This window comes from Rhinolophus hipposideros, assembly GCF_964194185.1.
Source record: "Rhinolophus hipposideros genome assembly, chromosome: 15".
NCBI classification, from domain to species: domain Eukaryota; kingdom Metazoa; phylum Chordata; class Mammalia; order Chiroptera; family Rhinolophidae; genus Rhinolophus; species Rhinolophus hipposideros.
Window position 1 is genome coordinate 1,003,282 of NC_138061.1, and position 27,936 is coordinate 1,031,217.

A 27,936-nucleotide genomic window follows, 5' to 3' on the forward strand; every position below is an offset into this window, starting at 1 on the left:
GGAGGTTCCAGTCCAGCCATGCCTGTTACAAACGTCACTGACGCTCGAGGACTTCAGGAAAGGAGAGCTGCCTAGAGATTGGCAAAACTGAAAATTATGTCACCACCAAGTAGCGTCATAGCCAAAGAAAATGAATCGGGAAGAAGTCGCCTTCCATACTTAGAAGATACTGTGATGATCAGAGAAACCCCAGGTTCCGTTTACTCACGTCTTCAACAAGCTTTCTTAGAAGAGTCCTCAGAAGCCTCGGTGGCACACAGGTGTGCTTCCTCAGAAGGGGGTGACACAGGCAGAGGCAGGAGATGAAATCAGCCAGATGAGTCTGAGTCTGTCAGCCTTTGACCACTTCAAACCCCCGAACAGGACAGCCCAGTGTGGGCTCCTCTGTGGTCTCCACCAGCTCCCCGCCCAGTGTGGCTGCCACCTGTCCTGGACACCATCAGTGCCTTCCACCTTCGGCCATACGTATGTGAAGGTAGGAGGCGCAGGCGACTAAGCAGTGACTCTGACCCCAGCACGTCGGCAGCCGCTGTCCCCTCCATCACACCATCAGGGACAGTGCGGCACCAAGTCCAAGGTCCCCCACACTGTGCAGGTGGCCTGTGCGCCCTGCACTCACGAGCTCTGTGGGGCCCAGAGGCACGAGTGACCGCACCGTGCCACCACCTGTAACCCACACAGGTGGGCCAGGCGCCCACAAGAGGCCAACACCCAGTGGGGTGACTGCTGTCCTCAACCAGGTGTGGGCTACGCCCTGTCCACACTCGGCCCCAGCTTCCTCAGGCGGCCTCCACGGTAGGGGCACCCGGGAGCCTCTGCAGCAAGGGGGACCCATGGGAAGAGCAGCTGGGCCTGGCCTGGGGACCAAGGCAGCAGGCGACTGCCGGGCGCTGGGCACGCGTGGGCCCTCCCTGCTCTGTCCCGGGTGTGTGGCTGTGTCCTGTCCCCCTGCGATGCCGGAGGACTGGGTCCTGGGCGCGCACACCAGCCTGCGTCTGTGGCCTCCTCCCCTCCTGCCACAGCACCCAAGGGACAGTGTGTCCCTCTCAATGCCCTGGGCTTGGAGCACAGCCCGCAACACACACCACTGCTGCTCGCCCCCCCTCGACTGGCCCTCCTCGGCCCTGGCTGCCGACACCTGGTGACGAGCACGGGGAACCTGAGGAGTCCGGGCGCCCTCCTGCCGCCCTGCTCAGCCCCTTCAGCAGATGTGCGGACAATTCCTCCTCACCGGGAGCCCTCTGCTCTGCCCGCGGGAAAACCAGGTCACGGCTCCGGGCGGGGTCCTGCTTGTGAGCACGTCGGCCACAGCCCTCGCCCAGCAGGCGGGTGCACTGCGCGTTTCCTTGCTGTCCCGCTCAGCCGTGCCATGATCTGTGCAGTTTTAAAGCACACGGTACTTGGACTGGTTACAGAGGCTCAGGTTTTCTTTTCAAAAATGCAGGTCTGAATTCACACATGGATAAAGCTTTTTCGCCAGATCCAGGCCATCTGCTCAGAGAGGAGTAACACTTCTGTCAAGTAAAACAGTGTCCTCAGCAATGAAAAAACTTCCGGCATTAACTTTCAGGAAAAGATAAAATTGACCTAACTTCAAATAGGAGAAAAGGGGAACGTTCTAGAAGAAAAACAACAAAAAGGTGTTTAAGTAAAGCCATAAACAAGAAATAAATAGAAGTCTGCAAACCAGAGGATTTTTACCTGATGGCAAGGGAAAAAGGCACGGGAAAAAACCAGAAATTGCTAGATGCTCTGAAAGTGTGTATCTGTCACCTCACCGCTGTGCCGGGGAGAAGGACCCACAGAAATGGGGCCTCGAGCCAGCTGCGACACCGCCTGCACACGGTGGCCCTGTGACTTACCTTCTGCTCTGTCCCCTCCGAGACGCACAGGCTGCCTTTCTATTTGGTTGAAATACATTTTCAAGGGAAGATGAAGTCGTCCAAATACACAATGCAGATCCAGTGAAACATTTAAAATTTATTCAACTTTTTGGTCAAAATAGCTGAACAAATATACACAATCCTATTTTACTAGCACTGCTTTTCCTTAAGGACCAGGTTGACTAATGCTTAAACAACTCTGTTCCACATCTCAGATTTATAAACCCTGTGTGTCACAACCAAGATACAGGGGAAGAGTCGTCTTGAAATAAAAATAAATGTAACTTAATGTGAACCAATGTGGCATTCTGATAACACTAACTTAGGGTGCCGAATGACCAGCACAGGTCCTTGCTCACCTGGGGTGCGTGCGCAGCTCCCCTCCCCGACTCTGGGCTCCTGTGCCGCTCCACGGTGGCGTTCCACGGTGGCGTTCCACGGTGGCGTGGCCCGGCCACTTGGTGGTGTGACGCCTCTACAGCTTGTCTGGGGAATCACATCTCTGACAGCGAGGGTCCTACTTGTCCTGGTGGCATCTCAGCCCAGCTGAAGTTGTTTACTTTCGCTGGCTTGAAGTGCAGTAGGAAAATCAGCATGCAGAGCGTGTTACCAAGTTTAAAAAGTACGCCCCTCCAGGATGGTTTAACAAGTTAACCAACTTGGTTTAACAAGTTTCCAACTGCAGTGAGTTTTGCACACGGCAAAGCAGCTGTTGGTTTGGTAGCAGCACCTCCGTGGCGTTCCCTGCGGTTTTCTTTCTCAGAGGTGGTCAGTTAAGGCATTCCCCAGACCTTACCTGGCGTGTCAGGAGTGCCACTTCTACAGACCAAAAGGTGGGCGTGTGGGGACGGGCACCCTCAGTCTGCAGAACTGTGCAGCTGCCACCGCTCTGCCATCGAAGGACCAGGCTCCCACGCGCCCTGGAGCACCTGCCTCGTGACTTGTGATGCGCAGTGTGGTCTTTACTGGGTGGCCACACCTGGCGTGAGGGCCATCCAGGTGCGTGGGGAGCGGCCTGAGGTGCTTGGGCCCATGGGCCCGAGTCAGGGCGGCCGGCGCAGCCGCACGTGGGCCCCGGATGGCAGAGCAGGACGAGACTAGAGACCTGACAACAGCTGTCCTCCTGGGTGGTAACGTTTTGGTCTATAAACCGGGAAGGATGGCTCGGACTTAAAATAAATACACTTATTTTGAGCAACGGTTTCGACTGAGCTCTGTCCGTCCGTCTGCTCCGAGCGGGCTCCTTGCTGGGCAGCGAGCCCCACAGCCCACCTGCTGCGGGCAGAGACACGCAGGCTCCGCCGAGGCCACCGGCCCCCGTCTCCGAGGGGACAGAAGCGCCCCCTGCGCTCCGTGGGGAGGACAATGCCCTCCCTCGACAGAAACGGCCGGGTTTAGCTGTGTCCGCCTGTGCTGCTAGTTGACCTTGTCCTGGAAGATGTACAGGTTGTTGGTGGCGGCCACAGCGATGACGTTGCCCGCCGGGTGCCAGGCGGTGTGCAGGATCTTCTTGCTCAAGTCCAGGCTGTCCACACTGATCTCGTCCCGCTTCCTCTTGGCGCCCGTGCACACCTTCCGAGGCTTCAGGCTGGCTCGAGGCTTGCTGTTCTCTCTGGAAGCTTCCAGGGTAACATCCCTCCGCGTGTTTCTGTCAAACATTCTGAAGAAGTTGTTGTAGGACCCAGTCATGATCGCACTGTTCAAACAGGAAGAGACAGGAAAGTGTCAGTGACCAGGCCCGCAACACTCGCACAGCGCTGGCCCCGCACCCTGGACTCGCCCTGTGGGTCGCGTCCCGGCAGCCCTGCTCCACGGCACACAATTATTCTCAGAAACAAAAGCGAAAAGCAATCACGGTCAGGAGAGAAATGCAATGAGGATTGGTTACTGCCCTTCATATACATAATCCTGTCAGTGAAACAAAGTATCACAGAACAAACAAGGAAAAAAGTAACAGGTTCCCACTTTGTCATTTTGCATCGATATTACTGGACACAGGCACAAAGCCCTCTACACATTCATCTGTCCTGCTCACGCTAACAGTCTGATTTAGGGCCTAGTCCTGACTTCCGACTGAGGGACACCCTAACGATCTCGAGTCATTTCATAGCCATTTGTTCAAGCTGCCAAGTATCTTCGCTCCCATGCCTTCATGTCAGCATGTTTGCTACACGAAGCAAACAGTGAGGAGAATCACGGGGAGAAGTGTGGGAGGCACTGAGAACCTCCCTGTACCTCAGGAGCGGTTCTCATGGCTTTCAGTGTCCCTCGTAGGAAAATTCCCCTACATCATTCATCGTCGTGTTTTATTTCCTTTTTATCGGCAGAAAGTCCTGGTGGTTTCCTGTAAACGGAGAGCATAATGGCTGCATGACGGTGGCTATTGCCATGACTTGACCCACGGCTTCAGAATGAGCCCAGTTCTTGGTCAGAGAGGTGTTCCCACACTATCACGCTCAGTTCTGCTGCCCAGCTGGGACCAGCGTCTTCTTATGCCAACACCCACACCCCCGTCTCGTCACCCATGGTGATGGGTGGGTCCTCAAGGCACCACGAGAAGCTTGGGGTTTCCTTTACGCCAATGAAGGCCGATCCCGGCTGCGGGCAGACATTTCAGTGTCAGGCTCACTCCCCGAAGGCTTCGCGCCACATAAAACACCATGAAGAGGAACATGAGGTCCCGCTAACTGTGCTTCTTGCGACTCCACTACGGACACGGCCAGTGCAGGTCAGAGGCCCCAGCAACCCAGTCCAGGCAGAGGGACAGGGAGCTCACTCCACTCCACGCCACCTGCCTCTCCACAGAAGCTTCCAGCAAAAAGTCAGGGGAACGTTCACGAGACTGAACGAACATGACTGGAAGCTTGTGGATGTCCCTAGGGACAGGGGCTTTACTGCATTTTGCAATGTTTCAGATATAGCAAAGGTGGAAAGAACACGCAGTGACTATCCACGTACCCACCCGCATGCTAACAGCTAAGCCCCCGTGTGCCCTTCCAGAAAGAGGCTCTCCCTTCCTGTCGCCTGCTGGGCAATCCAAGTAGGGGTGAGCATTCCCGTACGCTTTATATTCTGAAGTTACAGGTTCTTCAACACAAAACTGTTGTCCATGCTCTAAACGTCACAAAGGCCACCAGACCACACACACACTCGTCCAGTGTGCTCCCTGCTGTCTCTGAGGTCTTCTGACATACATGTCATGTCGTCTCACTCCAGGCAGTGATGCAGTGACTTTCAACGCCTGCATTTCTCATTTCTCGAAGTTCCCTCTGCTTCTTTTCCAAATCTCCTAGGTCCTTTCGAATCGTCCTATGGTGCCCTGTTCAGGTTTTGGCTCCTTCCTTCAAATGTCCTGCTGCATTCTCATTTCATACTGTCACGTAGTGACTTCAGTGCCTGACGCCCCTGGGGTGCAGTCCCGCGGTAGCCTCTGCTGACTTACTGGATGTGCTTTCCTGCACATACTTGATAGTTCTCACCCGTGAGCTCCCGTGTGCCTTTTACCTGGGGACATCTGGGCCCCAGGCTGTTCTGGCAGAGTTCCCTGACATGGCCAGCAAGCACCCCCACAACAGTGTTCTCAGTGGGTTTTGCCAAGAAGGGGATTCTTGGCTGCTGTCCACCTGGCCCACCACGCAGGGCTGTGTCTGCCGCAGTCGAAGGGCAGTCTTGTTTCCCACCTTCAGAATGGTTACATTATAAATTAAATCAAGATTTCACACCGGCCATCTCCACTTTTTGACCAAGCATGACAACCAGTAAGCTTTGAGGGTATTTTCTCCCACTTCTGTCCAGAAGAAAAGGCCAACTGAAGTGTGGCCGTTCCACATACTTACTGGCAAATAACGTCCCCACTTCCTTCCTTTTTACTCCTCTTGGACATAATGAAAGATAAGAAGTTATCATTCACTAAGCATTTTAAAAACAGCCGATATGAAACTAGTACTGTGCTTACTGTGTAAATATAGGCGGGATTATAAGCAAAGTCAGAAGTCTGCTCAGACATCCCATTTTCCCCACATCAAGACTGTCATCAAACCAAGAAACAAACGGCCTGGAAAGCCGCGGCCATCATGCCCCCTCGCAACCTGGGACTGCAGCTGGCCCACCCGCCTCTGAAAGGCCAACGTCCGGCCTGAGGAAACCCGGGAGAGCACCCTGCTTGAGGCTGTTGCCACGACGCAGGCCTTACCTGTCTGAACCGCTCCAGCAGCATTCAAACTTGTCAAAGATGCAGTCGTTTTCGTAGAGAGAGCACAGCTTGCTTCGAAGGTACTCGTGGACCTTAACGAGATCACAGGGAGGTTAGAGGGCACCACGTGCGGGCGTGGCGCCGTCCCCCGCAGCGGCCTCACCTGGTGGGTCTCGACCGGCCGGCTCTCCATGTTGAGGTCCCACACCTTCACCGACAGGTAATCTCGGGTCATCATGTACCGACCGCTGTGACTGAATTTCACGTCGGAGATGGAGGAAATGATTTCTGAGAAGAAAGACCTACTGCTGGGATCTTCAGGTTCTTCAAAAACTGAAAGACACAACATTTTCAGGGTGTGTTTAGATAGGAGACGACACAGCCCTCTGAAGTCCAAGTAGGACGCAGGCCCCTGAGACTCCACAGGGATCTGCTCGAGCTTCTGCTTTTCCTGGTGGCCAGATGGTTGCTGGTCTTTCACTTCTGTGCTTAAGACGTCTGGGCGAGACACTGCCGTGCCGGTGACTGATGGGGCCACATCGTACGGCTCGGGGGGCGAGGCCCTCCACGCTACCTGGAAAAGCTACAGGACATGCCCACGTGTGTCCTGCGCACAGCCCCTGTGCCGACCGGGCACTGCGACCGCACCGTGTCTGCGTGTCCTCGCAGCACCAGGCCCTAGAAGACCACACCCCCCCGCGGCGTCCCCAGCAGAGGAAGCAGACACGGCATCACCTGAGGACGCAGAGGTGGCGCTCCAGGGTGGCCTGGACAGTGCCACAGGCTGCTGGAGTGACAGCCACCTCTAGCTGGGAACGCTGTGGTCCAGACTTTAATAACCAGACTGGTCCCACCTGCCACAGGGTGTGTCCACTCCTTAGTGGTCACGTGTGACGATGAGGCGGAACCATTGCTTTCAGAAAAATCTAAACGCTTCCTAGCAGACCCTCCTGTCTACTAGTTTTGCTTTCTCAGCAGCACCTCAACGCGCCCCTCACCTGCGCCATCTGGAGGCCGCACACCCGTGGCCCCCAGCGCACTGTCCCGCCTATGGCTTGGGAAAGTTTGGGTGAGAAGAGCGGTGTGTCCTTTGAAACCGCTCTACCTTTTTACAAACAGTGTAGGAACCTGTATGTTGTTGGCTCTACATTTGAAGTTGGTTTTAAGCAAACTGGGGGCAATACCAACCATCTATTCAAAGAAATTACTTTGCTAACAGAAAAAACTACTCTTGGAATTGAGAACTGTTCATTCAAGAGTGTCATCTTGAAGATATTGACTCAGTTTTCAAAACACACTTTAGTTCCCCCCTAAGAGCATAAGGCAGAAAGGTTCCTGAAAGCCAGCCAGCGGGTACGTACACTTAACGTCAGGCGCTCTTTACACGGGAGACACTGCTGGACAGGAAGGGTTTACCTAGTGGCACTCCAGGGACCCGCATGCAGTTTCCAGAATGCACGTAACACACCCATGGTGTGCACACTAGCTTTCTATAAAGTGGGGCCTATTCTTTATGGCTAAAAATACAAGAAATCCAAACCTCTCCTCCTCTAGAAGGGACTTCACAGCTCAGTGGGTACAGTGCCTGACTTCCTGGGGGACTGGCTGCCAGCAGAGCCCGTGGTGACAGCTGGGAGCGGTCACGGGGGACAGAACCTAATGCAGAGGCAGACGCAACATGTGGCTTGGGGCTCCAGCCCGGCACCACCATGGACAGTCCACAGGCAACACGACCTCACATCCCACTTCTCGGCCACGGCCCACGGCTGATGGGGCATGGGGACAGGAGAAGACACCTGTCGGCCTTCACAGATGCCTCAGCCTCTGAAAACAGAAGCTCTCAGGGAGCCGGTCCCCACACGCCAGGCACTTACACTTCGAGTGTCTGTCGCACAGGGCTGAGGAGCGCATGTCACACAGCCTGATGGTCCCCTTGCTGCTGCTGTAGACAAACACGTTACACTGATGCGGGTGGAACTCGGCCGCGGTGATCACCTCTGTCAACTCCTCCATGTTGGCAGGCTTGATGTCCACGATGTCTGCGGGCGCATGGTTAAGGCACAACATCCGGGCCTTTGTTAGTCAGCCCCCAGTCAGGCGAACAGCAGGAGCACGCCCCGCCTGGCGGTGAGGTTAGAGCTGCCCAGGAGGCGGGAGGACACACACACGTACACACGCGCGCGCACACACACACACACACGCACGCACGCACTGCCTCCTCTTTCTTGTGGCTCCGGCTAACATTCTGTAAAGACCTTCATAGCAAGGTCACATTCTCAGTGATACATTTAGGAAAAGCAAGCAAGCAGCCACCTGCACAGAAATCCATGCTTGTTTCCACGAACAATCACACACCAGTGTTGCATTTCCAAGTATCTGACATCAACAGTTTGTTCTACGTGTTACAATGTGTCTATAGGAGGCTGCAAAATACAGAAATCACAAAAGTGAAAAAAATGAGAGCAGCTGACTTTTGGCCAAGATGGAACAGCAGGGACCACAGGCGTCCTGCCATTGTGACATCTAAGCAAGCTGACCAACTAGGAGACACCATAGCTCAGGCACTGGACATCAGACGGCATGGGCAGTGACCCTGGAGGGACTGGCCCCCAAAACTCCCCCAGCTTGCCACTGTGCAGGGTGGGGACCTGGGCCAGGCCTGGTGATGGCCTGGGCGTCGGGGAAGCCCGTGCGGCTCGCAGCGCTAAGAGCGAGAGAAGAGCTCCCAGCAGGCTCAAGGTAGGACCGGTAGTACGGGCCTGCAAGGAAACAGCCCAGGTTGGAGAAGGGCCACCTCCACCAGTGAGAGGACCGTGCCAGCTCACACAACAGTTAACCAGGAGCAAGACACCCAAGGCACACAGAGGGGACAGCCCACGGCCGCTGTCAGTACACAGGAGGGGCACAGCGGCTGGGCCCATCATGGGAGTGGGTCAGAGGCACTTGCACAGTGGTAACAGACACGAATATGTGAAAGTGTGTAAGCCCTATTATCTGTCATCTCCGTCACAGGAAAGGGCATGTAAAGCATGATCGTGAGATGAACATTTTACAAAAACAATGAAGGATAATGGCATAAACAAACCCTTTATGTGTTAGCGTTCTCATAAATCATTGAGGAAAAATATGAGCTTCCATTAGGAGAAAAAAATGACAAAGGATGTAAAAAAAAATTTCACAAAAATGGGCCTTAACTTACTGGAGATCTACAGCGCCACAGAGCGGGACGTTAAACAAAAGGACACGGGCACAGTGACCCCTGCAGTGGTAAATCTGTATCGTACCGATACAGACAGATGGGCACAGCACGTTAAGGAATTTCGAGGCCGATGGCGGGCTCACTGCCTTACACCAGGCTCCATGCCGAGAGCGCTGCATCTTCTCTTAGCTTTTACAACAACCCGACAGGTGCATTCCAGTCCCTCAACTTGACCGAGGAGGAGAGAGGCTTACAGAGACCAAGCGACTCGATGCCGAGGTCAGTCCGCTGAATTTGGGACTCCTGACTGCCCCCCCCGCCCCACCCCCTTGCTGGGAACCTCACCATCGCTGTGTAGAGGACGAGCCCTGTGTTTTAAAAACATAAATGTGCTCACACACACACAAAAAGTTTGGACGGATATACACCAAACTCCTTACAACGGGTATCTCTGCAGGGCCAGACAAGGCAGGAGAAACTTCCTTTCTTTGTATCATTTCAGTTTTATTCAGAAGAAAGGCTGAAAATATAAGGGCTTCATGAGAATAAAGAGGAAGCAGGGGCCATGGTTATAAACCTGTAATTTGGGAAAATTTGCAAAGTTGAAGAAGAGAGACAGCCGTACACGGCTGTCAGTTCATTCCCTATTGCAGCCGCTTCCAGGGACTACTTAGCCCAGGGGGATATACCAGGCCCAGGCAGGACACCTGGCCGGCTCCCTCCAACCACCAGCACGGCAGACACTGCATAAACTAAGTAACTACATCAAGTAACGACATCAAGGACAACAATAAAAATTAAGTGTAAAATGCTACAACTTTAAGTCAGATACACTTCGTTTCATGAGATCGATGCGCGTACAGGGAGAATAAGCACACGCAAAGCCCTGGACCTCAGCAGGCGAGTGGGCGAGAATGCTGTCCGGCTCGGGCCAGCCAGACGGCACACCGAGCTGTGGCGCAACCCAACTGAAGCCACGTGGTCTGTACGTATCACAGGGCTCGCGTTTTCTGGAGAAATCAGTAACTCTTAAAATGTGTGATTAGCTAGTAATATTTAATTTTCATCTTAAAAATAACAGCTGCATACACCATTTAAAGATGAATTTTTGACTATTCCTTAAATAGCCCATCTTCTAAAACAGAATTCTCACAACATCAGTCACTTCTTGGGTTTGGTAATTAAACATCATGCTAACCAAAGCCAAAGCCAGGATTTTCTGCTAGCAAATTTAGCAAAACAAAACAAAACATCCCAATGTTGCCAACTTGTAAATACATACTAGTTATACCGCCTGATTCTCACAGGGAGGCAGTGGACTTGAGGTCATTCCCATCAGAGAAAACTTTTCCCACAGGGAGAAAGAAGTTGTACTTCCAGGGACACACACTTCAAATCACAGGCTGCTGTGCAGCACGGCGTCCTGGGTGGACGGCGGGGGCACGGCAGGGGTGTGGAGCGGGGAGAGCTCCCTATCTGAACAAGTCTAGGAAACACGCCGAGACGCTGCCCGAGGAAGGATACTAAAGCTTCTATCCGTGATTTCTAAATGCCACAGGTTAATTCTCAGGTCATCCGCAGAAAGATACGTTTCATGATCACTGTTTACTGAAATGGAATTTATATGATATGTGTGAGCATTTGCAAAAATCCGTCGTGGACTTGCTTCTACCATAAGGTCCATGGGCTTCAATATTGGGACCTAAAAATGGAAGGAAACAGGAATTCAAAACAAGGTCACAGCAGCACAAAATCAGAACACTTGGAGTAGACGATGAGAAGGACAACTTGACATGCACAGTTCAGTGACAGTTTTGTACAGGTAAAACCCCAAGTCACCAAGTAACAGAGCTGTACAGACAGGCTGCAGGGGTCCTGTCTGTCTGTCTGTCTGTCCCGAGCCACTAGGCCTTGCTAAGTTGACACTTTCTTGTTGAGGAAAAGAGCAAACTGCCTCCAGGGCTCTCACGCTACTGATGTGGCTTCAGGCTCCTGTGTGTCCCCGTGGCCACGAGCCGCCTGATCGCCAAGGTTGGACCCTCCCCTTCTCCTCTCTCCTGGCAGTGACTCAGGTGCAGGAGCCTCTCCCCTCCATGAGTGGTCTGCTGGTCAGCACACACACCATGAGCCTTGGAAGGGGTGCAGGGACTGCAGGGGCCCTGGGGGTGGAGGACATGCCATGTCTCCACCTGGCACTGGTTATACTTGAGTGTTCACGGGGCTGTTCACTTATATGGCAAAGTCATTTTTTAAATGTATATTACACTTCAATTAAGAGGGTTTAAGAAAAGGAACCCCATCTCTGTGTCGAGTGCTGTGGTCAGGGCAGGCGTTCCAGGGAGTGGGACATCTACACGGAAATGGAAACGGTCAAGAGGAGCTCTCCAGGCAAAGGGGCAATTGTGGGAGACATGTCCACACATGACAAAAAACAAAAATGCCTAACATCATTGACATCTAGCAGGCAAGAAAGAAGCTTTAAAATCAAAGCAAAAAGTTAGCATTCTTTTTGTTACTTTTGTTATTAAAAAATAAAAGGGAGTACGAGGAAGACTAAAAGGAAAAGCTCTCAGTTTAGTGTTCTCTGGCCCAAATTCTTGGGGGAAACGTGCACAGAAATCCTTCCCTCATTTTAAACCAGTTAAGTGCTGACCACACCTGCATTTTCTGGGTGGGAGGTGTCAGTTCTACAATGACGGAACACACCTGTCACGCCTCCAACAAGTCTAATCAACACATGACAACTGGAACACGTACCATGGGAAGACTCCTTCCTCTAACCCCCTTTCTGACACTAAGATAATTTAAGAGGAAAACAAAATTTAAAAACAGCAGCACTTCTCACTCTTAGCAGTTAAGTTCAGACAACTTAAGAGTCCATTTCGCAGCTTTACAGAGAGGTGACTGGGGACTCAAACAGAGCTGACCACACGGGTCAGTCAGTGCAAGGCGTCGCCTGGCACTGCACACCTTGCACTGCGACAACAAGAGCAGTTTATGCTGAAACGTCCCGTCTCACGTGCTTCACTGAGCCACCAATCGCACCAGTTTTATTCAGGCCAAACAGGTAAGAGCAGCCTTGAAGAAAGCCAAGATTGGGCCCAATAAAACCTACAGTTTTCCCAAAGCGGGGACCTGGGCATCACATGGGAGAGCAGCCTGGGTCCTGAGGGGCAGTGTGCTGGGGTGGGTGCACCGATGGTGGCCGGGGGGGATGCACGAGGCTGGCGCAGGGTCAGCCACCCGCAGGGCCCCAACCCTCCTCCACGCTATCACCTTTGACAGTTAAAAGGAGCGGGTGGCTGTTGGTAACTGAAATTCGTGGTACTGTCACTAACAGCGACTTCTTTGCAAATGACCCCGAATTCACAGATGCAAAAGCAGCCCACAGGGTATGAGAAGTCACTGTCTGGATCAAAACAGCTTTGTTCAAAGAAAAAGCAAAAAGAAACAAAAAAGAAACAAGACTAAACAACAAAGCCCCAAACACCCTGGTCCAAATGAGGGCTCTCTGCACTTGATCTGAGCTCATCACCCGGCTTTCCCGTGCTCTACCCCTGGGAACAGGGCGACACTGTGACCCATGGATCTTATGCCGACTGTCCCCTCCTGCACATGTCCTTGGCAACGTTCACCCAACTACGTCCTGCTGTCTCCCCAGCAGCTGGTGGCTCTGTGTCCCCAGTGGCTGGTGGCTCTGTCTGCTTAGTGACTGGTGGCACTGTTTCCCCAGCGGCTGGCTGGTGGCACTGTCCCCAGTGGCTGGTGGCCCTGTGTCCCCAGCGGCTGGCTGGTGGCGCTGTCTCTCTAGCGGTTGGTGGCACTGCATCCCCAGTGGCTGGTGGCGCTGTCTCCCCAGCAGTTGGTGTCGCTGTCTCCCCAGCGGCTGGTGGCGCTGTCTCCCTAGTGACTGGTGGCCCTGTCTCCCCAGCAGCTGGTGGCCCTGTGTCTCCAGTGGCTGGTGGCCCTGTCTCCCTAGCGGCTGGTGGCCCTGTCTCCCTAGTGGCTGGTGGCCCTGTCTCCTTAGCGGCTGGTGGCCCTGTTTCCCCAGCGGCTGGTGGCGCTGTCTCCCTAGCGGTTGGCGGCACTGCTTCACGGCCAGGCTGGGACTCCATCCTGTGTGTCCTGCACACATGTAGCACAGGGGAGCCCGAGGAGTGGGGACTGTGCCATGTCCCCACAAGCTGTGTGTGGGAGTCCCTGCAGCCCATTTCCTTTTCTGCTGTGCACACTGCCTGGGCTGTCACCTGATAAACAGTATTGGGCCAGGTGTGCAAATCTGCGAGGCTGCGCAGTGTCGGGCCCCCTGAACCAACGCAGGACAGCTCCGCTTGCTGCTGCCCTGTCCCCACCAGTGCCTCTTGGTGCCGCACCAAGCCACGCCTGACCGCCATGCTTGTTTGCTTTACCTGCTCGGCCACATCCCATCTAATCTAAGGCACCATCAATGGCCAATTACAAGGCACTGTAAGGTCTTAAGTTGTACTCAGCTTCACAGATGTTAAGAATGTGTAAAAAATCCGGGCAGCAGAACTGATGCAACATGGGCATTTCATACTCTACCTAGAGCACCAAAAGGGAGTGACGAATTGAACGATTAGGAAACAGCTCGATGCTCAGGGACTGAAGGCGAGGACCCTGAAAGGTCGGCTGCCTTGGCCAACTCTGCAAGTCAAGTGCAACCCTCCCATGGACGCTGGCGGTCCGTGGCCAGCCTGCGCTGGCAACTGGGGTGGTGTCCTGAGTCGCCACACGTGCTATTGGGAACCTGTAAGTGGAAGGCAGCTGGCAGATTCAGCAAGAGTCCTGTCTGGATGCAAACCTGACCTTTGTCTTCAGTATCACTGCCTTTTCTGAAGATAACATGACTTTTGCTCGGGAACATGAGGAATTCTGTTTTTAACACATGCACTTAAAAAGAATTCCTACCGTTACTAGTAACTCCCGTGAATCGAGAGGGCAGGTAACAGCTGGCTAGACCCTACTGGTGATTTGTTTACGGAAAGTATTGACACTTAAAGAAACGGAATGTATACCCGCAGTGCTGTGATTCTAAACGGGTCTCGAAGTCGTCCATCTTCATCTTTCAAGTTATAGCCTTCTGCTCTTTTATCCCGTTCACTTATTTTCCATAATTTAATAGTTTTATCTGAAAATAAAAACCTCATTCTCCATATTAAAAGAAAAAGCACACCATGCACCACTATTAGCTGAGTATTGTACGAGAAAACCCTGGGGTTCTACGTACGTTAGCATTTCCAATTATGGCTGACCGTGTTCCTTACGCTAAATGATGATACGGAAATGCAGGCCGAGCTGAGAAATGTAATGCCAGGAGGCAGCGTGCGCGCAGATTGCACGTTTTCAACTTATCACTTGGCTACCTTGGCTACCTTGCCAATAATTCCCCACCCCCCAAAGTTTAAAACAGAAATAACTTCTGCAATAGGTTAAAATAAGAAAGAACCTACACACAGAAAAGTAACAATAAAACGCTAAATCAAACAGCCAAGAAAAAACCAAAGCTCTTACCGTTTGTGGAGAGTAGAAACTGAGCAGCATTCTGCTGTGGTAACCACCTAATTTTATTAATTTTTTCCTCAATTTCTAGACTTTTCAAATAGTCAAACTCTGGTTCATGACTTTGAAAGGTACTGTACACATTATATTCTCCCCTAGAATGAGGACGGCTTTTATTCTGCAAAGAAACACGAAGCTGTTTTAATGAACGAAGCACAGTGCAGAGAAAATTTTAGTACTACCCATCTGAACATCAAATAACCACACACATTTTTCAAAGTTAAAAAATATCCTGTGCCAAAACAAGTCAGACAGATGACTCAGCATTTATCAGCCTGGGAGAAAACAGGCAAGAAGGATGACCTCCCGCCTCTACCCCGGCCGAGGCACCTGCCCCAGCAGGGCCTGCCGCACACCGCACGCACACCGCACACCGGGCAGGGTTCCGGAACCCAGCTGGCTCCCTTGGTGCACGTCCTGGCTCCGGCCGCGAGGTGAGCTCATCCGCCCGGCCCTGCAGACACGGCCTCGCCGGCCGAGTCCTCCTGGGTGCCCCGCGGGGGCGCACTGCGCCTCGGCCTGTGCTCAGGCCCGCCAGGGACGGGCCTGCTAAACGGCACCACACAGCGGTTACAATGAAGGGGCTGGCACGGGCAAACCCGACCGAGCAGTGTGAGGGAGGCAAGTGGCAGAGACCCCCGTCAGAGACCTCTTAGGCCAGTCTCTAACACACAGACATAGCAAAGCGTGCTTGGGAAGGTGTACGCTGTCTTCAAATAATGACCGACTCTGGGAGGTAGAGAGAGACTCGAGTAAGATCTGGAAGTAGCGTGAATGGGCGAGGGCACAAGCAATGCTTTGGGAAACCCTATGGGCCAAGGGTTTCCCTTTCCTTCCGTGAGACACCAAATCTCAGTGGTAGTTTCCGATGTATATTTATATTCATCTCTGGAATCTTCTGTATGTCCAAAATGACAATTTCTATAAAACGTTAAGTATTACACCAGTAGAAATTACACCAGTAGAAAGGAGACCAGTATTTTGTTAATTCTTCTCTATAACAAGTATCTAAAATCTCACATTTTTTAGGTATATAAATGTCTAACTACTATGTTGTACACCCAAAACTAATACATAGTATGTCAACTTTAATTGAAAAATAAATTTACAAATAAATCTTACATTCTTAATACTTTATTATGTGTATTAATAAACTGAACTAAAGAATGACCCTTATGTCCAGATACTTCTTCCTATTTCTGAATGAAGATCTCAAATTGTGAGAAAACATTCCAGAAAGCTGCCTGAATCTCTGCACTGCACCGACTTTCTGTGTGCTGCAGACTCCTGGAAACCAAGCACTCATCAGCAGGATTCTGCACATCTCTAGTCCACGACTTCCACGAGCGTGTTGTTAGGGGGTCAGCGCTGTGTAACCCCCTCTCCCTTTTCACCACCCACCGCTCTGTAAAAGCGTCCCACAGCAACAGACACTCCTGCTGCACAAATGAGCAAGATGAAATGGGAGTAGTTAAGAAGAACCTGTCGAGTCAGTCAGTTGGAAGCCTTAAGACATTAACGGAGCAGGAGAAAGCAGCAGGCCATGAGCAAACAAGGGACACGCCCCCGTCCAAGTGCAGCCTGCATTTCGGGGCCATTCTCTTGGAGAACTGGGGCCCTAAGCAGTGAGCTGGCCTCAGGCCCAGTCTCGGGAGAGGGGAGAACAGAAAAGGTGAGGAAGGGCCTCTGGGAGACACGGTTGTGACCAGGAGGGCAGACGCTGTGCTGCAGGGAACTTGATGGACACGTGGAAAGGGCAGAAGGTGGGTGTCTGGTCTCGCTTTGGTGTGGAGCTCTCACGCACCCAGATGGAGCAGCCCCACAGAAGGGCGCTGCGGCTGGGGGGTGTCCGTTCGTGGCGGGCCAGGGGGCAGAGCCGTGTCCAGCTCTGCTTGCCTGGACTTACACACGGGCTTCCCTGGACAGAGAGAGGCTTTGCCCTGAGAAGGAGAAAAGCTCAGAATCACCACTCCCTGCCTGCTGCCTCCTGTGGGCTGCATAGCCAGAACCTCCCCACGGTCCCGACCCACCCGCACGCCGCGCCTGCCGAGCCCTATGCTTCATGGAGCTTAAAAGGCACGGTGAAGCGTCTGACCGAGAGCTGTGGCCACTTAGGTGGCGGCACTTTCATCCAAGTGGCACTGCAATCCCATCAACTGTGTCTTTGCTGACAGATGAAAATGTAGTACATTCATAGTTCTCTCCACACCGAAAAGTTCAAATCCACAGTAAGGGTGACACAGAGAGACCACCAAACAGTTTAAAAGCAGATGGGACACACAGCTCTTTTGATGTTAAGCAACATACAGGGAAGAAAAAAAAAGAAGATGGGGGAAATGTTGCCCGGGGCTTATTACACTGCAGTTGGTCGGGTTTCTCCCATTAGACAACGCAGTGGACCTGCTGCTACAGAAACCTGCTGCCTGTCCTAACGATGACGTAGTACATCATCGTTAGGACACCGAATGGGACCGGGTCTCCAAGCTGCAACCCCCGACACACTCGTCAACAAGACACTTGAATTTCATCAGCATCTATTTCATATTGGAAGCTGGTGGTTTTTAGTTTTAAACAATGACCCACAAAAACAAGAAAAAATTCATTTTCGATACAGACATCATTCAAATGGCAAACTTGAAGGAGCTAAAAAGTAACTCTTAAATGTAAGGAGCCACGCCCCAACAACCTGGTAAAGCATCCGTGCAAAGCGATCCTTAAACACACCCTTGTTCTGACTGTGTGGACAAGGGCAAAGCACGCGGCTCTGTCCAGCAGCACTGAGATGACCTCCCTCTGCGGTAAGAACACTAAGTCCTCAACTGATTCAACCGCCCGTGAAGATTCAGAAAGGTCAAGGATTGTATACAGAGGGCGCCCAAAACGTGTACATGCACTTTAAGAAAGGAAAACTATATTAAATGTAATACTCAATATATACCAGTAACAAAAGATGAACACAAGTCCCATTGGACTTCTTGTGAGAGGTGCTCAGAGTGGTTCCCATCAGCGTCCAGAAACTTCTGATGACGGTGAACTACTGCTTGAGCCACGTTGACCAAAGTGTCCACTTGTGTACATGTTGTTGGCACCCCCAGTATAATGCTCACAAAAGAATCCTCACTGTCCCAAATGAGAGAACTCGGATTTCAAAGCCACACACGGACACAATGAAACTTACAGCTACAGCAGGTATATTACAACAACGTGCTGGAGACAACTTCTGAAAGAAGGTTCTGTGTGGTTAATGCGACCTAACTGAATCTAAATGAAATGAGGCTAATGATGGGAAGTGCTATGAAGGGCTGAACGACTTCACTGGGTTTGTGCATTGTAATTACTGACCTCTTGTTCCCGCTGAAAAATAACAACTCTGCCGCCCTTGTCTCCTGTTGCAAGAAGATCTCCAGAGTAATTAAATTCGACAGTTGAGATGATGTCAGCTGTCAATAAAATACAGAAACAATTGACCAGATTATGATTTTGAAAGGAGTCACAACCAACACGAAAAATCAGTAAAAAGGATCACAACAGAGATAAACACATGTCACTGTCTCCCTGGACGAAGCCAAAGGTTCATGGGACGCTTGTCATTACCAAGCAGCCACTTGGTTCTGGAGACCAGAGCCCACGAGCACATCGGGATTTGTGGGTTTTCCTCAAGTTGTCCAATGCCCGGTCCCGGGTGCCCTAGGGCTTATCCAGACGGGGTTGTGTTAATTATAAGGGTGTAGGGTGGACATTTAGAAAATTAATATTGAAAAGAAAAAAAGAGAGAAAAAAATTGGTCCTAATTTTATAATGCATACCTAATGTTAACTTTGAATATAAATCTGATTCTTCTATAATTTAATAGAAATGTTTTCGTATTCTTTGCAGTAACTTGTCGGCTTCCATACAAAGTGACAGCATAGACAGTACAAGTTCTATTCCAGTGTCTGCATAAAGTCACTGCCCCGACAAGGACATCAGGACCTAGTGAGACACCGCCGGTCAGACATCTGAGGCTTCTAGCACCATCAACCCAAAAACCTTGGGCTTCAATCAGCTCACTCAGGTGCAAGGAACAGAGCCACGGGCTGGAAAAGCCTCAGGGGCCTCAGGCCTTCAGCAAGAGGGCACAGACCTGAATCCAGAACTACGCCCATTGGACTCCAGCTGCCCGGGGAAGGACCACGGCATGGGGTGGTCTCCCAGGGGCCAGCGTGCATGTATTCTGTGACCACTCAGACTCCACCTCAGTCAGCTGCTCCATCTCATCTCAGCTGCTCGGAGGAAGGACTGGTTCACTTCAAACAGTCCCGCTGCTGGGGCACCAGCTCAAAGGGCGTTTCCACTGGCCAATGAGAGCGAGCCCTGCACAGACGGGGCCGCTCTGACGCCCACTGAAGCCAGAGCATGTCAAACACGCACTGCCCGACGGATACCACACTCGATGCCCGCACCAACAGGAAACGGCCCCCAAAGCTGAAACTATGTGAAGAATCCCCCAAGGTGCCCATAATTAATTCCTAAAGCTGTGCACAAACATTTAAATCAGGTAATTATTAACATATGATTTCTTGTTGCACTGACTTATAAAAACACACTGAATTCTATTGCCTGGGATTTCATTTTTCTATTTTTTAAAAGTCTTCAGTTAGACTTGGGAAAAGGATTGTTAGAAGTGTCACTTTTTAAATGAAATTACTCAAAATAACCTAATTTGCTTAAGTGAAACTGAAATAATCTGTAATGGACTAACAGAGACTAAATCTATGTCATTTATATCCAGGGGATGTGCCACGTTACATAATTAATGGCATTCTAGCTCTGTCAGTGATTTTCAAACTTAATTAAAATGGACTAAATCTTTTAGAAGAGAAACTCCCATGACTGCCAGTGGTGAGAAATTATTTTCATTAAGCTACGTAAATATACATAAACCAAAAATTAGTAATACTCTCTGTAGAGTTTAGAAGAGCTCTAAAATCAAAATAAATAGGCAAACTAAATACTAACAAAATTAAAAAACCAATAAAATTTAAATTACCAACATGAATTTCACTTGATGACTATTACATTACAAAACCAGACTGATGCTGACAGCATAAACACCATCCTGACTGAGGGCACCAAACGGGTACTGTAAAACGACCACACAGTGCATGATGACTGGAGCCTGCCCTTCTCTGCGGGAGCGGCAGGGCCTGCCGGGCACAGCTCAGACTGACACCTCCAGGCCTCTTCCCAGAGTCAGCACCCCAGCCAGGCGCAAACTGCCCACGGGAGGTTCTCTGCCGTAGGCAACATCTGGCTGACCAGAGTCTCCTGACGGAACGTCTGCCCCCTCCTCAGGCAGTCTGCCCGGCACCCCTAGGAATCCACTGCAGACTCGCCAGTGTGGTGGATCCGGGGAGGTACCCATCTCCTTTCCCTCTCGACACCCACTAAGGGGTCGGCAGGAGAGTGAAGAGGCACCATCCACAAAGCATCAAGTGGGAGCAGGGGCTGGAGGAGTGGGGACCGACCAAGGGCCTTGGGGGCTGGGCATGGAGATGGCAGGAAATCTGTCTGTAGAACTGTGGGGTCCCCAGGGTACCCCGGTCCTAAGAGCTGAGAGCACCAGCTACTCCCACTTCTTGTCTTCCATTGCTGACAGCAGGAGTGATCGTCCCCCCCCACCCCAGTTCCTCTCTGAAATGATAACACCTGGGAAGAAGGCCTTGAGATGCAAACACACCGGGCCCTTAAAGAAGTGACCAGCCACAGGGAAGCCTCCAGCTGAGAAGCCCTTCTGCTCACAGCAGTGCTTATGGCTCCAAAGTGGCCCCACCTGAAACCTGAACCAAGAGCTCAGGATCAGAAAGAGAAAACCCCGAAACAAAGGAACTTGGAGAAAAGAGGGACAGTGCATCAATAAAGTTTCAAAGAAACAACAACGGACGTCCCCAAGGAACTAATGCCTAGAACAACAATTACCAGTGTTGGCTGGAGGCTTGCTGGGTGCCAGGTGCCACGCTCACCATGCACAAACCCTGCATTAACCTGGCGGGCCTGCCAACAGCTTATGAAGAGGGCTGTCAGGCGCAGAGCGGCAGGCGCTGGGCACGGTCTCCAGCTCGCCCTCAGCGGTAGCTCCAAGCTGGCGGGTCATGGGGGCAGGACGCCACGCCCTCCAGTGGGGCCCCTAGAAGACCAGATGCTATGAGAAAGGACAAAACAACAAGAACCCTGTGAAATCCAAACAGTATAACAATCAGGAAAGAAAAGATAGAGGGTTGGGTTAGGCAGTCCATCACCCCGTTCTCATCACATGTTCCAGAAAGAGAACAGAGAAAATCAAAGGAATAAGACAGGAGTTTCCCAAAGCAGAAGCACAAGAGCTCCAAGCTGAAAGCCCAAGGAGCTCCACGCATGACTAATGAGCAGACTGGGCGGAGATGTGGCCCTCCGAAGTCCAGAACACCAAGGGTGAAGGGTTTTCTTTGTTTCCGAAGAAAACAAAGGCATCAGACAGCATCACATAGGATGCAGGAAAATGGTGGACGGAATTTCAACTGCCCTCAAGATTCTCGGAAAAAATAATTTTCAACCTATAATTCTATACCTAGTCAAATTTTCCATCAGGCTTGAGGGAGGAGTGAAGATGTTTTCAAACATGCCAAGAGCAAAAACAACAAAACCCCCTTTTTCAGGACCACTGGAAGATGCATTTGGCAAAATGAGAATAAACAAAAGAAAGAAAAATGGGGTATCTGACACCCCAACAATGGTGAAGAAAATCCCAAGACAGGAGCCAAGAGCCCTGGACAGAGCAGTCCCAGCTGGAGGAGACTGTGGCCAGAAGCTGGGGCTGCCCTGCTGTGTGGGCAAAGTTACAGCAGATCTGACATCTGAAGTGTCTGACTTAAAAATTAGTACTAAAGACACAGAGAACCCAGCATGTGAAAAAAAATCCATCACTACCTCTAGGAAAAGTGAGAACTTGTAAGAAGAAGAAAACGAGTGCTATATATAGTTCAGTACTGAACAATATTTACACAGTCAATAGCACACTGACTAACCAAGACTCCTTTTTTGGCTGGGAAGGGTAGGTGCAGGGGGACGGGTGACAGTGAAAAAGCGAAATCATCAGTTACTGTCACAGGAAGTCAGCGCTCACAGGTGACATCAGGAAATCAGAAGCTGGCAGTGTGAGGCATTATGAGGGGCTGCTGGGGGGCTCCTGGCTGGGAGGGGGCAGGCGATAAGGAAAGAGGCACTGGATGTCTGGCACCAGCACTGTGCTCTAAGGAAACAGGGACACAGAAATGTGGAGGGGCGGGGGAGGGGTGCGAGGGGGCGTGCAGTGAGTGGGCTTTAAAGGCTGGAGACTAACAAGTCCTGCCCATGTGCCCGGGGGCATGCTGTGGTGGAGCTGATAAGGGGGGCTTATCAGCGGGGGGCTGATAAGGCAGGAGAGAGAAAGGGTTAGAAAACAGGAACAGATGTGGGTCCAGAGCACAAGTGGGGGGGCCGCTGGAAGAAAGGAGCAGGGGCACCCCTATTTGGGGGATGTCAGGGGTGTGCCTGGTACAGAAGGGGCATGAGAGAAGATGAAGCTGCTAAGAGTGAAAAGAGGGGGTCCAGGCGATGTGGGGGAATGTAAGAAGGACGTCTCCTCTGAAAAGACAGAGTGACCACACCAGAGAAACGCAGGACTGTCTCACAGTGTTTGTCTCACAGCAAACACAGGCCTGCCCTAAGCCCTGGGGACATGACCAACAGGCATGGCCCTGCCCGCCCGGCACTGACATTTTAGTTCATGAGAAAACCATAAACGAGAGCATTCGCAGAGCTCCCGGAGCTGTGCGTTTTCAGGCAGCCATCCAGCGGCTTGGGTGTGGGCTCGGAGAGGCGGCCAGTCGGCGAGCCCAGGTTTGGGGTTTTGCCAGGGAGGGGGGTATGATGAGAAGGTTAAGAGAGAGCAAGGAGCCACAGTGTTAGACCGGGAATCCAGCCGAGGGAAGGAAGATCAGGGGGAGGGCAGGGGTAAGAGGGGCCAGAAGGACAACTGAGTGCCAAGCACAGGAGCCCTGAGACCTCAGAGGGGGCACAGCGCGTGATGGCCTGGCCGTCGACAGTCACGCAGAGCCTCCGTGGGTCAGCCTTACGGAGACCCAGAAACGCTCCACGGGGTGGGAGCCTAGAACGCTCAGCGTCACTGACAGAGACGCGGGGCGCAGAACTGGAGGACGACCCGGCTCTGGTGCAGGTCCTGGGGGAGCACGTAGGCTGTTGTCACATTAGCCCCGTACTCACCCAGCTCTCAAGCTTTTCAAAACAAAACATAGCAAGGTGACTACTTCATCTATTCCACTTCTGTTAACCTTGACTGCCACCGCCCTCTGTCCAAAGTGACGTTGACCTGGCTCAATTATCGAGACAGCCTCCTCCGTGCCCTGTCACCTGCCCAAGGCCAGTCTCCACAAGCAGATGAAGGAATCTTTTTAAGGCATAAATAACATTACACTCAACCACCACAATCCACTTTTCTATTCACCAAACAAGTAGAATACGGTACTTAGAACTTACCAGCCCAAATTACTGAGTCACTGTCAAACAAAACGAATCCACACGGCATTAGATGGGAGACAGTTTCCAGCAGTTTCATTTTCTCCCTCCATCATCAGTTAGTTCAGGACGTGGAGGGTTATTTCAATGCCACCTCTTGGCCTGTGACCACAGTATGTTCCTGGTAGGAAGGTGGCTCTGCAGACGGAATAGCCACCAGCAGGATTCAGGGGAGGCCTGGAGGCCTGCGTGCTCACGAGACCGCCGCCCCTTCCCAATGTTCTCCACCTTACTACTGGGACCTACATTAGAAACTGTCCCGAGGAATGGTCACTATTCAAACCAATCATTTACTTCCCCTTCGGGTACCATCAAAGCTGATCCTAGGCCCATGAATATGTGAAATGGTATGCAACGTCTTCAGCCCCGAGGGGAAGGCGGTTAACCCCCCTACCACATGGCTGTGCAGGGCCACAGGACCGTGAGCAGGGACTGTCACGTACCGCCTCTGGGAGAGAAGACTGGTAATGTCTACTACAGCTAAGGCCACACATCTGAGGACCCCGAAATCCCACTCCAGATGCCCACGTGTACCACAAGCGCATGCCCAGGATGTTCACAGCAGCATGTGTGCAGAAGAAACACTGCACGGCCCATCAGCAGCAGACAGGACCACAGCTGTGGGCTGTCCCGCCGCAGCGTGAGCAGATGGCAGCTGCACACACGCGCACTAGCTCGGGAAGAAAACGCCCAGGGTTCTTGCAGTCGGACCCCATGTATACCAAGTTCAAAACCAGCGCGTCTGTCCGCGTCAGTACTGGCGGCCAGACGCCCTTGGGGGCAGGAGGGCCCGATTGCTGCAAGAGGCTCTTCCCTGACCGTGTACTGAAGTGACCTCTGTGAGCACGGCTGAGCCCGCTCCTGGGACGTGCAGCCTGCGCACGCGCGCTGTACTTCCAGACGCCCGCCCCGCCAACCCCATCATCGTTTCCTTCCATCCATCTCCTCCCGATTCCTATCCCACTTGGCCCTGTGCTATTCCCAATGTGACCTGAGTGCCCACCTCCCGCGGCCCATCCACTCCAGCCTCACCACCTTCTGAAACCCTCCCTCCATCTTCTTGCTCTGAAATCGCCAACCCCCGAGCCCCCGAAGCCCTCTCCCATGGCGGGGACACCCACTGACACCGATTTCCACTGGATGCTCTCGCCCACCTCACACCGACCTCTTCCTGTCCTCCGACTTCCCAGCACCCCAGTCACCCACCTCACTTCCTGCCAGGGACTCTCCTTATTTCACTGAAAGACAGAAGTGCCCAGAAGAGATTGCCCACAAACTCCCACCGCCAGCTACAGCGCCTGCGGTGACATGCCCCCGGCATCCCGTGGCCAGGGCACAAGCCACTGCCTCCAGCTAGGACCAAGTGAAGCAGTAGGTGCTGCCCCACTGGTCTCCTCATGGACTTGGCTCCGATGACTACCCCACTCTCTGCAGCCACCCACTTCCTGCCCTGTACAGATCATCGCCACTTCCAGACACAAGTGCTGCCATGTCACCTTATAGAAGAAGAGTGCTGTGCTGTCAAGGCACAGCACGGGCTCTGAACTCCCGGTCCCGCAGCCGTCTCCACTTCCTCCAGCCCTTTTTCCTCACTCCAAGGCGTGCTTCCCCCCTCCGCCCACACTGGGCAGGTTCACCTATTCCAACAACCAGGGCCTTGCCCACCGCCACCACACCACCGTTTCTCCTCCCATCTGCGAACTTGTAAGAGCCGCACCCTGGGTGTGGCCCTTTCTCTCAGGCTAACATGCTCTTTGTAAGGATTCAAACAATGACACAGAACATTAATCTAGTGATAAGAGGCTTTTTGAAAATCACCACTCAAAAATCTGTAAGACGAGTTCACTAAATATTGTCAAATTACAAAGTACTATCTACTTGCCAAGAACGAAAAGTCTAATGAGGACGCCAGATAAACCATCTAATTTCCACTTAGTACGGTCTACGATGAGACAGCAGCCCAGAATATTACATGTTTACACGAAAGAAAAAGTGGGAAACGTTCTACCAGACACAAATAAATGTGTGTGTGTGTAAATGCAATGTATCTACTGTCTTTACAAGCAGATCACCCAAGGCAAAAGACCTCTGTTCAGAAAGCAGACACGAACTGATGGAAGTGAGTTATAAGCCTCCACCAAATACAGAAACTGGAATGCTCCTGTAAGAGATTAATAAGAGACGTAGTAGGGTTCTAGACTAGAGACACTACAATCTAAAAGTACCCCAAACTGAGTTTCCCCCAAAATTATGACTAGATTGGATAAACTGTAACAAAACAGAAAAATCTGAGTATCATTTTCTAGTCAATACTAAAAAAAATTATTCTACAATGGAAATGTCAGAACGGACAACTAAAACTTCATTTCTCTGTTACAAGAACAAACAATACTTTAATAAAAGGAAAATATATCATATCCTAGTAATACAAGGTTGACTTAACAGGTGAAAATGAATCAACGTGTAAGAGTAGGTTAGCATAAGAAAGGAAGCCATTTTCTGGACGACCTTAACAGGGTGTGGACCAGATGTCCTGTTTGAAAAGAGCTTATCTTGTTAACTGCCGACTGGGTGGGGTACAAGCTAGCTTATCTTGTCAAAACCCCATTATGTGGTACAAGCCCATGATATGTATACTCTTTGAAGCTATGGAAAATTACCGGATGCTTTAAAAATGCTATATAAACCCTTGGCTTTGAATGCTCGGGGGTCCTTGTTGAAACCTGCTGCGTCGGGCAGATACTCGGACCCCAGCTAGCTGGAAATAAACATCGCTGTGTGACTTGCATTATCGCGTGTGTCCTCTGCCCGATTGAGGGGTGGTCGATTCTAGACCTTAACAAACGTAATATACCATGTGACAGAACTAAAAAATGAAAACCACATGATTACCTCACACACAAAGAAGCATCCGACAAAAATCTAACACCTTTTCAAGAGGAAAATACGCAACAAAACTACAACTCCAAGGGGCTGCCTGGACTTGATACAGGGCACCACAAGAGCACAGCAGCTCAATCCCACCGAGGCAGATCAGGAGTCAGACTGGGTGTCTGCCCTGACCACTTCTAACCAACATTCCACTGGAGGTTCCGGCCAGGGTGATCAGGCAAGAAGAAAGAAAAGGCCTCCAGGCTGACGGGAATAAGTGACATTATCTCTATTTGTAGATATGATCTTTTGTGTAGAAAATCCTAAGGAACCCACAAAACACGATCAGAGCTAATACACAAGTTCTGTAAGGATGCAGGATATAAGATCAACACAAAAATGCAATTATACTTCTATACATTAGCAATAAACAACCTGAAAACGAAATTAAGGAAACAATTCCATTTACAGTATCGTCAAAAAAAAAATACTTAGGAATAAATTTAACAGAAGGATTGCAAGATTTATAAACTGAAAACTGCAGAATACTGTCAAGAGAAATTAAAGAAAACCTAAATAAATAGAAAGACATTTATTTCATTCATGGATTAGAAGACTTAATGCTAAAATGGTAATACCCCTCAAATTAATCCTCAGAATCAAGGCAATATCCCCCCAAATCCCAGCAGTCTTTTTTTGGGGGTGCTGGTGGTGGCAAAAATCGACAAGCTAATTCTAAAATATACACAGGAATAAAAGGCACCAGAATAGCTAAAATAATTTTAAAAAAGAACAAAGTTGGCGGACTCACACTTCCGGATTTCAAAACTTAACTACGAAGCTTCAGAGATCCAGGCAGTGAGTGTGGCCCGTCCTGAAGACACACCGACCAAGGAGCAGAACTCAGTCCATCCACAAAGATACACTCACGTCTACGCTCAACTGATTTCCAACAGAGGTGTCAACAGACAAGTCAAAGGGAACGACGGCCAGAATTGTCAACAACGATGCTGGGACAACTAAATATCCACGTGCAAAAGAAGACGCTGAACCTTTACCTAACACCATATTCAGGAAATTCACTCAAAATGATCAAAGACCTAACCGTAAGTGTTAAAGCTATAAAACTACTGGGAGAAAGCAGGAGCAAACCTCTGTGATACTGGATTAGGCAATGGTTTCTAGACATGACACCAAAAGTGCAACGGACAAAAGCAAAACACAGATAAAGTGCACGTCATCAAAATTAAACGTTACTGAGCATCTCAGGACACTATCCAGAGAGTGAAGACAATGCACGGATGGGAGAAAAATTTTGCAAATCACATATCAGATAAGGGTCAAGTATTCATACGTAAATAACAATTTATTAATAACAATAAAAAAGTTAAAAATAGGCAAAGGATCTGAACATTTTCCCAAAGAAGATATACAAACGTTGAATAAGCACAGTGTGGACAAAAAAACGGGTTCTACAAAAAGTACCCTCAGCGGGTGACGTGATCGTCAATTCCTCTCTGGGCCGCGGTGGGTGGTCCCGTCCCAGGCCTCCAACCTCTTCAGTGAAAGGTGTGAAGCCAGCGCTGTCCCTGGTTCTCCTGCGTCTAGGTTAACACACC

At 51.0% G+C, this 27,936-nt stretch overlaps 1 protein-coding gene across 7 annotated transcripts in view; it reads right to left on the reverse strand.

Moving 5' to 3' along the window:
• Positions 1-1,960: 1,960 nt before the first annotated feature.
• Positions 1,961-27,936, reverse strand: part of PPP2R2D (protein phosphatase 2 regulatory subunit Bdelta) — a 42,071-nt gene continuing 16,095 nt past the window's right edge. For 2 of the 7 annotated variants that reach the window (XM_081074127.1, XM_081074121.1), the window contains 8 exons: positions 18,197-18,294; positions 14,807-14,972; positions 14,311-14,423; positions 10,799-10,976; positions 7,950-8,114; positions 6,239-6,408; positions 6,076-6,167; positions 1,961-3,579 (listed from right to left, as the gene is read on the reverse strand). In XM_081074127.1, the coding sequence (XP_080930253.1) occupies positions 3,300-3,579; positions 6,076-6,167; positions 6,239-6,408; positions 7,950-8,114; positions 10,799-10,958 (867 nt within the window). In that variant the 5' untranslated portion in view covers positions 10,959-10,976; positions 14,311-14,423; positions 14,807-14,972; positions 18,197-18,294 and the 3' untranslated portion in view covers positions 1,961-3,299. Of the gene's footprint in view, positions 3,580-6,075; positions 6,168-6,238; positions 6,409-7,949; positions 8,115-10,798; positions 10,977-14,310; positions 14,424-14,806; positions 14,973-16,658; positions 16,795-18,196; positions 18,295-20,812; positions 23,263-23,407; positions 23,585-27,936 lie in introns of those variants that run through there. The other 5 variants (XM_081074123.1, XM_081074122.1, XM_081074126.1 and 2 more) reach the window with 5 other exon arrangements.